The sequence below is a fragment of the Oncorhynchus mykiss genome, chromosome 7 (assembly GCF_057628025.1).
Source record: "Oncorhynchus mykiss isolate SJ-2025 chromosome 7, ASM5762802v1, whole genome shotgun sequence".
In the NCBI taxonomy this organism is placed as follows: domain Eukaryota; kingdom Metazoa; phylum Chordata; class Actinopteri; order Salmoniformes; family Salmonidae; genus Oncorhynchus; species Oncorhynchus mykiss.
This window is the reverse complement of record NC_143028.1, coordinates 49,395,644-49,410,596: the sequence shown is the minus strand read 5'-3', so window position 1 is coordinate 49,410,596 and position 14,953 is coordinate 49,395,644. Positions and strand designations below refer to the sequence as shown.

General features: G+C 42.6%; 1 protein-coding gene across 4 annotated transcripts in view; it reads left to right on the top strand.

The window, feature by feature from the left end:
* Positions 1-8,417, top strand: part of LOC110528005 (ATP-dependent chromatin remodeler CHD5) — a 39,215-nt gene extending 30,798 nt beyond the window's left edge. For all 4 annotated transcript variants that reach the window (XM_090241217.1, XM_090241216.1, XM_021609773.3 and 1 more), the window contains exons 29-39: positions 123-288; positions 421-500; positions 722-941; positions 1,082-1,171; positions 1,278-1,442; positions 2,611-2,719; positions 2,834-2,966; positions 3,130-3,325; positions 3,676-3,839; positions 3,933-4,059; positions 4,303-8,417. In XM_090241217.1, coding sequence (XP_090097343.1) covers positions 123-288; positions 421-500; positions 722-941; positions 1,082-1,171; positions 1,278-1,442; positions 2,611-2,719; positions 2,834-2,966; positions 3,130-3,325; positions 3,676-3,839; positions 3,933-4,059; positions 4,303-4,427 — 1,575 coding nt within the window. In that variant the 3' untranslated portion in view covers positions 4,428-8,417. The remainder of the gene's footprint in view (positions 1-122; positions 289-420; positions 501-721; positions 942-1,081; positions 1,172-1,277; positions 1,443-2,610; positions 2,720-2,833; positions 2,967-3,129; positions 3,326-3,675; positions 3,840-3,932; positions 4,060-4,302) is intronic.
* The last annotated feature ends 6,536 nt before the right edge of the window (positions 8,418-14,953 follow it).

Genomic DNA, 14,953 nt, shown 5'->3' with positions numbered 1-14,953 from the left:
CTGCCTCTAGCATCTGGTTTTAGATTGCATGCATTCAATAAAATGCAACAAGTCTAGAATGGTGGAGAAATCCAGTTTCTTCTGTTGTTAGATTGTTAACTCACTGTTGTGTCTGTATCCAGGTCCAGGAGTTTGAGCATGTCAATGGGAAATACAGCACTCCAGACCTGATCCCTACTGGACTGGAGCTGAAGAAACTGACTGAGAGTCTGTCCTCTGACCCCAACACCCCCGTCCATGCTAGCCCTGCTGCCACACCCCAGCCTCCTGGAAGTCCTGTCCCACCAGGTCAGTGTCACATCCTCACCCTGTCCAGTGTGTGTGGTACGTGTGTGTGTTTCAGAACTCCGCTTAGTTCATTAGATTCAATAGACAGGAAATGTGAGACACTGCTTGGTGATTGTTTTGCTGTTTCTACAGAGAAGGTGGACTCGATCTCAGGGCCTGCTGAAGACAAGGAGCCCACAGAACAGGAATGCAAGAAGCTACCAGAACTGGAGGTCAGAGTTCACGCTTCTTCAGAAATGTCCCTTTATTCCCCGCTCTTATTCTTCTCATCCTTCTATCCTTTACTGTCTTCATACATCTCCCCATAAATCTCATTTGATTATTATTGTAATACAAAACACATGCCACTTTCTAACTGTCACCTTTTAAAGTAAACTGTCTCCTTTTTGTTTTACTCTGTCTCCCTCTCCATCTGTGATGGCTGTCTCTCCAGACTCATGTTAGTACAGAGTCATCATCCCAGGTAGAGAAGACAGACATCGCTCCTGACAGTGATGAGACAGAGAAAGGCAGCACAGAGGACAAACCAGTCTCCTCAGAGGAGAGTAGTGAAATGACAGACATACCCTCCGCACTGATAGAGCCATCCATCAATCCTAAAGAGCCTCCATCCATACAGACAGAGCTGTTGTCCAATCAAAGCTCACCAAAAGGTGAGTGGTGCATTACATGGTTATAATCAAATGAAGTGTAAATGGTTGGTGTAATGGCTTTGGTTTGTCCCACTTCATAAAAATCAGTTGTAACATGTCTCTGTTCTGATGTGGTCATCTGATTGTCTATGACCCTCTAGCGGAGCCCTGTCGAGAGACAGAGAAGTCCTTAGAAAAAGGAGACAGTGATCCTGCTCCAGCCAAACCCGAGGAGAAGGAACTGAATCCAGGTATTTGCGGAACAGCGAAAAACATGAAAACCTTGTCACTCTTTGAGTGACACTTTTTGCAGAAAGAGGACCTCAACAATGTAAGCTAGTTGTTCCATTTCCTTAGTTGTTTCAGACGAGGCCAAGAGCGAGGACTTGCTCATGCCCGAGGGACGGCTGAATGGAGAAAAAGAAGCACAGGAGGAGATGGAGGAGTTCAGGAGGGAATTACTGGAGAAGAATGGTTTCAAGATGAGGTTCATGTTCAACATTGCCGACGGAGGCTTCACAGGTGAGGGATGGGCGGGAGAAACAGCTAAGGTGTAGGAACATTACATACACTACATGACCAAATGTATTTGGACACCTACTTGTCAAACATCTCATTCCAAAATTGTGGGCATTAATATGGAGTTGGTCCACCCTTTGCTGCTATAACAGCCTCCACTCTTCTCGGAAGGCTTTCCACTAGATAATGAAACATTACATCCTAACAGGGTTGAGAAATGTCTTGTAGCCTATGTTTAGATTGAGTACGGCTGGTTCCCTGCCTCTAGCATCTGGTTTTAGATTGAATGCATTCAATAAAATGCAACAAGTCTAGAATGGTGGAGAAATCCAGTTTCTTCTGTTGTTAGATTGTTAACTCACTGTTGTGTCTGTATCCAGGTCCAGGAGTTTGAGCATGTCAATGGGAAATACAGCGCTCCAGACTTGCTTCAATTCAGCCACAAGAGCATTAGTGAAGTCGGGCACTGATGTTGGGCGATTAGGCCTGGCTCGCAGTAGGCTTTGAAATTCATCCCAAAGATGTTCGATGGGGTTGAGTTCAGGGCTCTCTGCAGGCCAGTCAAGATCTTCCACACCGATCTCGACAAACCATTTCTGTATGGCATCGCTTTGTGCATGGGGGCATTGTTATGCTGAAACAGGAAATGTCCTTCCCCAAACTGTTGCCAGAAGTTAGATGCACAGAATCATCTAAAATGTCATTGTATGCTGTAGCATTAAGATTTCCCTTCACTGAAACTAAGGGGCCTAGTCCAAACCATGAAAAACAGCCCCAGACCATTATTCCACCTCCACCAAACTTTGCAGTTGGCACTATGCGTTAGGGCAGGTAGGAATTCGCCAAACCCAGATTCGTCATTCGGACTGCCAGATGGTAAAGCATGATTCAACATTCATTCAGCTCTAGCAGGGTAGAAGTTTTACGAACTGACTTGTTGGAAAGGTGGCGTCCTATGACGGTGCCACGTTGAAAGGCAATGAGCTCTTCAGTAAGGCCATTCTACTGCCAATGTTTGTCAATGGAGATTGCATGGCGGTGTGCTCGATTTTATACACCTGTCAGCAAAGGGTGTGGCTGAAATAGCCGAATCCACTCATTTTGAAGGGGTGTCCACATACTTCTGTATATATAGTGTAGATGTTTGATCTGATGTGTTACTATATCTCAGAGCTGCACACCCTGTGGCAGAACGAGGAGCGGGCTGCCGTGTCATCTGGGAAGATGTATGACATCTGGCACCGTCGCCACGACTACTGGCTACTGGCTGGCATCGTAACGTATCCTTCCTCTGCATCTAACACAGCTGTTCGGAATTCACAGTGTGCAGGTCTCTCTGTTTGTGATGTGAAGCCCTTTTATCATGTTTGTTTTCCTTTACGGGGGAACCTCAGACATGGCTATGCCCGCTGGCAGGACATTCAGAACGACCCACGCTATGCCATCCACAATGAGCCCTTCAAGACTGAGATGCACAAGGGAAATTACCTGGAGATGAAGAACAAGTTCCTGGCTCGTCGCTTTAAGGTGAAATGCTTATTGCTGTCATACGAACACATTTGTGAACACCTTCAATCTGAAAAGTGGACAAGACAACCTAAGGCAATATTCAATCTCCACCTCTCTCTCACCACCCTCTCTCTCTCTCTCTCTCTCTCTCTCTCTCTCTCTCTCTCTCCCTCTCTTTTAGCTGTTGGAGCAGGCTCTGGTGATAGAGGAGCAGTTGAGGAGGGCAGCGTACCTGAACATGACCCAGGACCCCAGCCATCCGGCCATGGCCCTAAACACTCGCTTTGCTGAGGTGGAGTGTCTGGCTGAGTCTCACCAGCACCTGTCCAAGGAGTCTCTGGCTGGAAACAAGCCAGCCAACGCTGTGCTGCACAAAGGTCTGTCATCTCCCAGTGTGTACACAGCAGCAGGACTAAAACACTGTCTACAAACTCAAGATCTGGGTGAATAATAATTAAGCATTGCATGAACTGTAGATAAGATTGAATACGTTAGTGCATTCTCGTTATTGACGGTGTGTGTGTATGTGTTTGTTCTGTGTCTGTCTGTGTGTGTGTATGTGTGTATGTGTTTGTTCTGTGTGTGTGTGTGTGTGTGTGTGTGTGTGTGTGTGTGTGTGTGTGTGTGTGTGTGTGTGTGTGTATGTGTGTATGTGTTTGTTCTGTGTGTGTGTGTGTGTGTGTGTGTGTGTGTGTTTGTTCTGTGTGTATGTGTATGTGCGTTCCAGTACTGAACCAGCTGGAGGAGCTGTTAAGTGACATGAAGGCGGATGTGACGCGGCTTCCCAACATGTTGTCCCGGATCCCCCCAGTGTCTTCGCGTCTGCAGATGTCTGAGAGGAGTATCCTCAGCCGCCTCACCAGCCGCGGCAACGAACCTCCGCCCCAACAGGTACTGTACTGTCATTGGCTCTGTTGTGGTGATAGGTAGTTTTGGTTGATTCCATCATTGACAGGATGTGTAAAATGTTTACTCTACCTCCAGCCGTTCGGCCAGGGCTCATTTGCCTGTTCCCAGATGTACAGCACTGGCTTTGGGGGCAGTTTCCGGGGGCCTGCAGGTGAAGCCATGGTCAACTATAGCCAGATGCCCCTGGGACCCTATGTCAGTAGTAAGTGGCCTGTCTCTGCACGACTTTAACTGTAATACAAGATGTTTCAGCTGAACAGTCGAGGACAGAATGTATGATAACTGAAAAAGAGGGAGCACTGTAAGATTAACTACTGCTCTGCTTCTCTTTCTAATAATATGTTATGGAATACATAGCTTCAAATATTTTATTTAGGTCATCTCTTTTGCTGAGCACTCTTTGTTTGGTATCCCTCCCCCTCCCCAATCATTCCCCCCTTTCTAGTGTCCAACGGCCCCCCTCCTCCATCCAGCCACTTGGACAAGAAGTCCTGCGACCACCTGAGGGATGTCACCACCCCTGACCTTAAGTCAGGCAAGCCCAGTGATGTTATCTGTATTGAAGATTAGGTAACCTACTCCAAAACTGATCTGGAGTCAGCCAAGCCAAGGGATGTCAACTACTGTATCAATGATTACAGAATCAACCCGCCAGAGAACTCCTAACTAATCTCTATGTCTATGGATGATAGGATAACACTAAGAACATTACACTGATGTATCTGTCTATCGTATCAATTGCACTTCTATCTTTCAAGGATTCTTCAACATACTTTGCAGTAGCTATTTGCTTTTATGACTTAGGTTGGTGAGTCAAGCAGAGGAACTGTCTATTAGGATGTGAGAGTCAAACGACCTCATACGCCCCGACCTCTGCTACCTGACATGTGGAAGCATGTTCCCCTGCTCAGATGTTGCATGCATCAACAAATGGTTGGGTGCTACGCCATTGACTGTGCCATCGGGCACCACATGGTTACACATAAAATACCTATCCAGGGGTTGTAAGATCTGCCATGTGTCAGCAACGGCTGGGCAGAGGAACACGACCGCGGTGATCTTGTAGGATGACTGGAACTGCCCTGTCTTGGCTACAGGGAGAGCTGGGAAAGTCAAAGTTCACATGAAGATGAGCCGGTGGAGTTGCCAAGGCTGCTGTAATGAGACTTATCTGTGTCTATTTATTCCATTTAGGCCTGGCTCTGCTCCTTCGTTCTGGGTCTTTTCCTCCTGCGTTCATCATTGGCCTCTTCATTGAGCATCAGGACTGACCTCTACTGGAGCGTTGTGCTTTAGCTACATACAAATAGAAGGAAAACCACGAAGGCATAAGTCTCCCCTCCTAGAATTATAGAGATGATAAGTGGGTGCTCATACAGCAGCCAATTCTCTGGTCAATTTTAGTACATGTGTTTGTTTTTATAGTTTCGGGGCAGGGCCTTGAGTTGGAACTTGTAAGAATAAGAGTGACTTTAAGGAAGGATAGCTGCACTATGCCTCAACCCATAAAGACTGCCATCTCCCGCCTCTGGAGAAAGGGATCCTAGTTACAGAGCTAGCTACTAATATACTAAGGGTTCCCCCTTGTAATGTACATAGTTCAAGAGAGTGCTGTTTATTTTGCCTTGCATAATCATTGTGAATTTAATGCATACATGCATAACAATGTAACAGGCTGGATTAGTGCAAAAAGTGACGATCACATAGAAGTTACAGAACATATCTAACTGTGGTACAGTTTGTAACCATTTGTACATTTCAGAAGAGACTCAAGACTAGCCTATTTCTGCCAATGGTATAGTACATGTATTTCTTTAACATTTGAATGTGATTATTGGCTGTTGCCTGCTACACATACAGCTCCTCCCTCCCTGTTCCATTTTGAGAAATGATAAATCAAAAAAGTGCTTATGACTCTGCGTCCGTCACCTTTTGGCCTAGGTTTCATGTTTTCCATGAAAAGTGCTTTATTGTGTGTTCTTCATGTTAAGGTAAAGTGTTATTTCAGTATTTACTGCTTTAGTGCCACTAAAAGACGGCTGCTCACTCCGTGTCCTGGATGGCTAACGTCCCAGATTGTATGCTGATAATCTTAGACTTTGGTGAAAATGTTTTCATTAAGAAGTGAGGGCAGTGGTGGAATTACACAGCTAATTCATCATCTATAGATTAGAATCTTCATAGATATTAGCCATCAAGGAACATGGTTGGAGAGCATTGCAGAAAAAGTATCAAAACGTATTTTTATGTTTCTTTTTATATATGGGTTCCTTGGAAGAGAACTGTTTATTGCATTGCGTGCTGTGAGGACTAAACTGTATCAGAGCGACAGCATGGATTCACTTGACAATACTGTTTATTCCATCTGTCTGCTAATGTGATTGTCCAAAGTGAAACTACTGTTTTGTATGTTTAATGAGACTTCATTTGTTCAGATTTTTCAAGAATGTGTGTATTCAATTTTCTCATTGCAATGTTTGCTCTTATTTTTCTCTCAAAGAGTAGAGGCATTACCTATTTGTATTGTTTTTAATGACAGGGCTATAGCACTTATAGTATGTGGAGGTTTTGAGAAAGAAATTGTGAATGGACCATCCTGAACTGAAGAGATTCCTGTACACAGGGTCTGATTGTAGCTCTGCTCTGTCGGCTTTTTATATGAATCTCCTGAGGTGCTCTGTCATGCCCTCTGTTGGCTGGAATGTGTAACTACATATAGTTTCAGGTGTTGATCCCAAATGGACCCCTAAGCCCTACTCCCTATGCACCTGTGGAGGTGTGAGAGGATAAGCAACATGGCAAGACTTCCACATAGTGTATCATAGGGCAAGGTGGAGCTATAACCATATTGCTTACACCCGTCAAATCCTCTAAGATCTCCCAAGGGAATAGGGCGTACTGTAGGTCTTAAGGCTCCATTTGGGATTGGGCCACTGTCTTCTCAGACAAAGCACTTCACCTGAAGTTTGGATAGGAATTTCAACAAATAGGGCACATATCAGTTCGTAAGCTATTATTTTGCACCTAATTGAGTGCGTGTTTATCAGTGATGTTCTGTCCATGGAGAGTGCAGTCCCAGTGTTTCTGTTCAGCCTGTTACGCCATTTGTAAGTCATGTGAGGGTCCCTGTGTGATCTAAAGTGTTGCTTTGGATGGTTTGGACAAGACCCACACCTTGTCATAAATTGGAATTGTGTCACTGGACAGAAGCAAATAGCAATGCTATGTAAATACTAAGACTTCCAGTGTTTTGTCTTTCTCATACTCTTATCGATCATGTACCTAACTATACTGAAAAAAATATAAACTCAACATGCAACAATTTAAAATATTTTACTGAGTTACAATTCATATAAGGAAATCAGTCAATTGAAATGAATTAATTAGGCCCTAGTCTATGGATTTCACATGACTGGGCAGGGTTGTAGCTATGGGTGGGCCTGGGTAGCAGCCAGGCCCAGCCAATCACATGACCAGGCCCACCCATTGGGAAGCAGGCCCAGCCAATCAGAATGAGTTTTTCCCCACAAAAGGGTTTCTCCCCCCCCCCCCCCCCCCCCTGTGCTGGACGTGGTTTGCGGTTGTGGGCCGGTTGGACGTACTGCCAAATTCTCTAAAACGACATAGGAGGCAGCTAATGGTAGAGAAATGAACATTCAATTCTCTGGCAACAGCTCTGGTGGACATTCCTGCAGTCAGCATGTCAATTGCACGCTTACTCAAAACTTGAGACATCTGTGGCATTGTGTTGTGTGACAAAACTGCACATTTTAAAGTGGCCTTTTATTGTCCCCAGCACAAGGTGCACTTGTGTAATGAGCGTGCTGTTTAATCAGCTTCTTGATATGCCACCCCTGTCAGGTGGATGGATTATATTGGCAAAGGAGACATGCTTCCTAATAGGGATGTAAAGAAAATTGTGCACAAAATTTGAGAGAAATAAGCTTATGGTATGGAACATTTCTGGGATCTTTTATTTCTGCTCATGAAACATGGGACCAACATTTTACATGTTGCATTTATATTTTTGTTCAGTGTTCATAGAATGCGTGAGAGAAAATGAATGTTGCAGGGTAGTTGCCATAGAACTGCAATGTGCACACAGAATGTGTTCAATCAAATCCACGTCTGTTTCCTTACGGAGTGCGGAAGTGACTGAAATCAAATTGTTTAAATGAAATGCAATCAAACTGAAGTCAGTATGAATGTAATGTGTATGTAAGAAGGCTTCAGTCTAATATTATAAATATATTTACGGTACATGTACATGCTTATAAACAAGGCTTCAAAAAGCTACCAAAAGACCGTGGTAAAGGCACCTTTGTTGCGGAGAATGCACAGCATGTGAAATGTTTTGTATGAAGGTTCACTTTGCTAAAGAAAGAGATGGTTGCTCTGCGTAGCTAGCTTTGAGAGAGCTATTGAATTCAAGCAGTGTTATTATAATGGTACAGATGTTTGTGCTAAATTGCAAATCAATGAAAAAAAGTTAATTGTAATCTTTTACTTTGTACTTTGTGTATTTGTTCAATGTATTTTAATAAATCCTCTCAACAACAATAGGCATACCTCAATGTTGCTTTGATAAATGCACATCTGAGAAAAGAAGCTAATTCTCAGCTTGAGTATGTATGTATGTGTGAACTGTGAAGCTTAATTTTTAAGTAGACTTCCTGTTGCTCTGAGTGGAACCCACAGGGCAAATGGAAGGTTGGCCGCCCAAAAAAAGGCATGGAACAGGACACATGAGAAGGAGATGAAGAAGGCAGGAACCACCTGGAATTATAAAAAAAAAAATGTTCCAGAACAGAGTTAGCTGGAGATGCACCACTGAGGAGCTGAAAGGACTAAGTCACGTAAGTCAAGTTGCTCTGAAACATCAATAAAGAGAATGAAGGAACTGGAGAAAAGCTGTTATTTTTTTGCTTGTATTATCTTTTTGCTTACAGGTACAATATTCATGTACATTTACAAAGTTTATACCCTAGGCTGCCACAACAACAAAACAAACAAAAACTGAGAAAAAATAATTACATACTGAGAAATGATCATAATAATAATGCAATTGGTATGTAAAGAAAATAGAAACGAAAAGTGGTGGGCCTATCTCCCCTATTTACTTATTTTATTTAACTAGGCAAATCAGTTAAGAATAAAAAATATTATTTACAATGATGGCCTACCCTGGCCAAACCCGGACGACGCTAGGCCAATTGTGCGCCACACTATGGGACTCCCAATCATGGCTGGAGGTGATGCAGCCTGTATTCAAACCAGGTACTGTAGTGATGCCTCTTGCAATGAGATGCACTCTCCTTAGACTGCTGTGCCACTTGGGAGCCCACATTCTCCCCAGCCCAACATGTCTCCGTCCAACTCCCCGGCAGGAAAGTTGACTGCACAATCTGCTTCCTGCTGTTCATGGAGAGGCAAGATCTATTTCTAATGAAGATGTCCATATTGAATCGTAGCTTTCTATCTAGCTCATCAGTATGTTTTTTAAGCGTTAGATCTTTATCAATCCAAACGCCCAGGTATTTATAAGCGGGATCCCGCTCGTTGAGAGAGCCACCCAATGAGTGAATATATAGTCCATCTGAGACATTTTTCAGTGAATTAGTGTTAAGGGCTTTTTATCAATAATGACTAAATTATGTATACATTTCAATCAGGATTGACTAATCAGAATACTATTATGTTACTGTATAGATGTATGAATTTTATATTAATCCTAGGACTGAATATAATGTGTGTATAAACGCTATTACTTGATTTTGAGACTGGTCTCTGCCCATTTTATGCAAATAAGTATCTTACAAATCTTTAGAAATGGGCTGAGTGTATTAATTGAATTGGTTAATAAACATATAGGAATTTAATTCCTCTAACAATTAGAGAACAACATATGTTTAGAACAAGTTTTAAATCAACAAGGGCTTTCTGTAATGCAACTAAATCAGATCGCAGCTCTAACATAGCTTGGTCAACAGTCTGTGCAATGACATACATAACCATATCGCCTGCATACAGATGAATATTACAGGCTTGAATAAATAAACAAATATTATTTACATACTGTAAATAGTAAAGAGAACAGGTCCCAATACCGACCTCTGCGGTACAACTGTCATAATATTGAGAAAACTAGACTTGACACCATCAGAAAGCACACATTCTTTTGTACTTTTTTTTACCCATTTTTCTCCCCAATTTTGTGATATCCAATTGGTTGTTACAGTCTTGTATTATAGCTGCAACTCCCTTACGGACTCGGGAGAGGCGAAGGTCGAGAGCCATGCATCCTCCGAAACACAACCCTGCCATGCCGCACTGCTTCTTGATCGCTTAACCCGGAAGCCAGCCACACCAATGTGTTGGAGGAAACACAGTACAGCTGGCGACCGAAGTCAGCATCCATGCGTCCGGCCTGTCTCAAGGAGTCACTAGAGCTCGATGGGACAAGGACATCCCAGCTGGCCAAACTCTCCCCTAACCCGGACGACGCTGGGCCAATTGTGCACTGTCTCATGGGTCTCCCGGGTCGCAGCCCGCTACGACACAGCCTGAGATCAAACCCAGGTCTGTAGTAACGCTTCAAGGTTTTTAATGGTTAGAGAATGGTCAACGGTGTCGAATGACTTGGAAAGGTCTATAAATAGGGCAGCACAATGTTATTTTTTGTTTTTGTAATTTAACACATCATCAAACACAAGCAGAGTGGCTGAAACAGTGCTATGTCCAGATCTAAAACCAGACTGAGAATAGAGTGAGAAGTTAAACAAGTTCTTAGCTGGGAGTTCAGGGATTCTTGTACCCTGGCTAGGCAAGATAACTTGGAGATAGGGCGGTAATTATCTAAGTCAGAAGGATCTCCGCCTTTATGTAAGGGGAGTACATGTGCTGCTTTCCAAATCTTAGGGTCAAAACCAGTAGCAATTGTCAAGTAGAAAATACAGGTTAAAGGTTAAACAATGACTGGGGCAGAGAGCTGTAGTAAGAATGGGTCAAGTGACTCAGCCCCTGTGGATTTTTTTTACATCGATCTTTAGCAAGGCACTTAATATACTACATATTCTATCCATATACTGTCTATAAGGTCTATACATACCATCATATACATACTGTACATACTGTATATTTACAGAATATTCCAGACTGACATTGCACGTCCTAATATTTATATATTTCTTAATTCCATTCTTTAACTTTTTAGATTTGCATGTATTGTTTTGTATTGTTAGATATTACTACAGTGTTGGAGCTAGGAACATAACACATTTCACTACACCCGCAATAGCATCTGCTAACTATGTGTATGTGGCCAATAACATTTCATTTGTTTTAATACATCGTAGACATCAAATGGTTGAAATTAAAATAAAGTATGTGAGTCTGTTAGAGCATCATTCTCCACAATCTGTTCTGAGGTGACTAAAAGACTCCCTGTTTCAGAGACTATTCTTTCAAACAGGTGGCCAGCTGAAGCAAAATGGTTATTAAAAGCAGTACACATTTTCATTTTGTCTAAAATGGGACCAGAGGCTGTCAAACAAAGCCTGTTGGGGCAACGAGGGGGTGGAGTTTTGTTTCAAAGATTTGACCACTTTCCAGAAGTTAGCTGGATTACCACCACTCTGATACACAATTTTCTTACCATTTGTTTCTCAAGTGTCTGAAGGACAATCAGACGTACAACCATTCAGTCTAGCCTTAGCACAAGCTACATTTCTTTCCTGTAATTTCTCAGTCAATTAATGCGTCAATCAAGGATTTGATTATCATTAGCCATTTTGTACGACGCATGTTTATGTGCAACAGAGTTAAATTTAAATATATTTTAGCCCATCAGACACTGGCATCAACAAATGCAGATTAAGGTCACCCACTATGAATAATTTGGATTTAGCATAGTTAGACAGCAGGTCAGACAATTTGCTGAGAGCACATGAGGAGGCAGAGGAAAGGCGATAAACTCCCAATAACATTAGTTTGGCATTATTACAAAGGCCCACATTTAAGACCAGGCATTCAAATTGCTTTGGGACAGAGATGGTAATACACACAGCAACATTCAAGTTGTTCTTTATGAATATAGAAACACCCCCACCCCTGCCAGCTCTGTCAAATCTATAAACATTATATCCATATTATATCCATTCAGAGACACATCAGAGTCTGGCACAGACATTTTTTTTAACCAAGTCTCAGTAATGATCTAATTGTCCGTGTTTGAGAAGACAGAATTACTATACGAGCCATTTTCTAAATCAAACTTCTGACATTTACATGAATCAGCCCAAATCCACAACTGCGGGATGACATATCAGACAGAGTATCTAACACAATGCTAATGATCAGTAGATAACCCTTATATGAAATAGCCATGCGGTTGGCCTGAAATGGTATAGATAAAAGATTTCTTAGAACTGTGCCATTTGGTCTATGGCTTGAATGAGGACGTGGATTAATAGAAGACTCCACAAGGGTTACCTGCTCCGGGCAAGGACTGATACCTCATCACTTTAGTAGTAGTCTTTCAATGTTAGCACTCAGCATTAAAGCTCCTCTCCTGTTCAGGTGCAGGCCGTCCCTTTTTTAGGAACTGTGGTCACTCCCGAAACAGATTGAAATGTTAAATAAAATCCAACACTTTTTCAGAGCAGAGACCTGATTTCATCCAAGAGTCCAGTGCTTATAGCATTAAGAAGCGATCAATTCCATGACAGTAACATAGTAGATGCAAACGCATTGAATATTTACCTTCATGCACTTTCGAAATGAATTTTATAACTTTGTCCCAGAAGCATTTAACTACAGGGCACTCCCACATCATATGAAGGAATGTGCCTACCTGATTTAGGGGACACAGTGAACAGTTGAGAGTTGGGGACAATTTCATTTTAAAACTGTCCCTTGTTAAATACGGTCTGTGAACAAACTTAAAATGCATGAATTGATGGTTGGGATTACGGGATGCCAAGGTCACATTTTTCCTCATTCTGTTCCAGTAAAAGGGTTGTTCAGATTCACTTAGATCTGTGGAACATACATTTTCAATGGCTAGTTTAGAATAGAAGCTTTCCAAAGGTTGTTTTTATATTATAGAGATCAGTCCTTTTGAGAGCCAAAATAATTCATTTATAAATCCCGTCATTGGATGGTTCGGTAGATGGGTTTCCCAAGGGACTCCATAGGCCAGCATAGCTGACCTAATAGAAAAAAGGAGTTATCTGGTAAAGGCATTATTGTGAAATATTGTAGTATGGGCATGCCATTCTAATTCCCAGTTACATTGTTCTTATATTCTGTGCCAAATAGAAATTGTGTGAGCAATAACAGGACAAAAGCATAGTTTATATTGTTTAAGGAATATATCATTGAAGACAATCTCTTCCAGGAAAATAGGAGACACCATATTTCTCTCTGTACTTGGCCAGGGGGCAGAATAATCAAATGAAACCAATTTAGGATGGGATGAAATGCTAGTGCCTGGAAATACAATTTCAAGTTTTGTATAGATGGTCCTCCTGTCTTTCCCTTATTGCAAATTTGTTAATCTTATCCGGGCTTGCTTACCTTGCCATGTATATAGACTAATGGTCAAATGTTTTAGAACACCTACTCATTCAATGTTTTTTCTTTCTTTCTACTATTTTCTACATTGTAGAATAATAGTGAAGGCATCAAAACTATGAAATAACATGGAATCATGTAGTAACCAAAAAAAGTGTTAAACAAATTAAAAAATATATTTTATATTTGAGATTCTTCAAATAGCCACCCATTGCCTTGATGACATTTTTACACTCTTGGCATTCTGTCAACCAGCTTCATGGGGGCAGGAGAGTTGAGGAGGGAGGGACTAAACAAGAGCGGAGAGAAAGACAGGGCAAAACATTTTGAAAAAGAGAGGGGAGGAACAGATGGGGGGGACTGAACCATGGAAGTGAGAGAGAGGGGGGAAGGTGGAGCCTCATTCAGAACAGCTAGTGTGCAGAGCAGAGCAGGGAAGAACTTACGAGTAAATAGTGCAGGATATTTCCAGTCTACTCCGCCTGAGGCTGGAGCCCTAGCAGCTTCAAAAGCAGACAGAGTGATAAGTATGAGGAACCTGTCAGTATAGAAGCAGGACGTTCATGGGAAGTAACATAAATAGTCCACAGGGAGTAACTGAAGCTTGTTAGTGGAACTACTGAGGACAGAAGGTGAGCATTTTTCTACTATAGTCTCTCTCCCTCTGATTACTCTTTTTCTGTTTCTTAAAAAAAATAATATATATTTCCAAGCAACAAAGACAGGAGCTTTGTCAGAGGGGCCATGGATGGAGTGGGGGTGGGTGGGTGAGTGTGTGTTGTTTTGCACTCTCAATCCCTGTGCCCGAAAGATTTCAGCTTGGGGTAGAGCTGGGGAGGAGGAGAGGAGAGCACTGCCCAAAGCTGGGTGGCCTCTATTTAAATACACTCTTTCACAAAGAATTACACCAGCGCTAGTGTTCAGGGCTGTGTCAGGTGTTTCACTACCCATCTTATCAGGGGTAAGACCATGAGACACAATGGTCCAGAGACAGACACCATCTTTTGGCCCTTTGGAAGGATGGTTCATTGATTCCAGTCAGAACTGGGCCAGAGCTACTCCACTGCACTACAATACTGTCGGTACCCCCTGCATCACCCCAGGTTGAAACAGGAATCCCTATCCAGCCCTAGTGTAGGGTATGCTTCCTGGAGTACAATAGCCCCTCCCTGCATGAATTTCACGCTGCCTCATCTCAACAGAGGCGAAAGGAGAAGGGAGAAGGGTCCTCTGATCTGCGTTTTGGAAAGATGCACTGTGTTTCTCTCTCTAGCCGGATGTCCCAGCAGTCAGACTGTTAGTTTCTTTTCCCCTTGTCTGACAATCAAGTTCCATTAATAGTCTATGCATGTCTGGCCTGTAGCTTAAACCATAAAGCTTCTCCTATGAATAGGAACCCACTCTCCTTCTCCTCTCATGCCACAGCCAATACACAGCTAAGGCCTTCCCACTCCTGGAAGCCCTAGGGAATGGGTAAAGAGTACAGTCGTAGGAGAGTAGTGTGTTGGTATAGTGAGGTACAT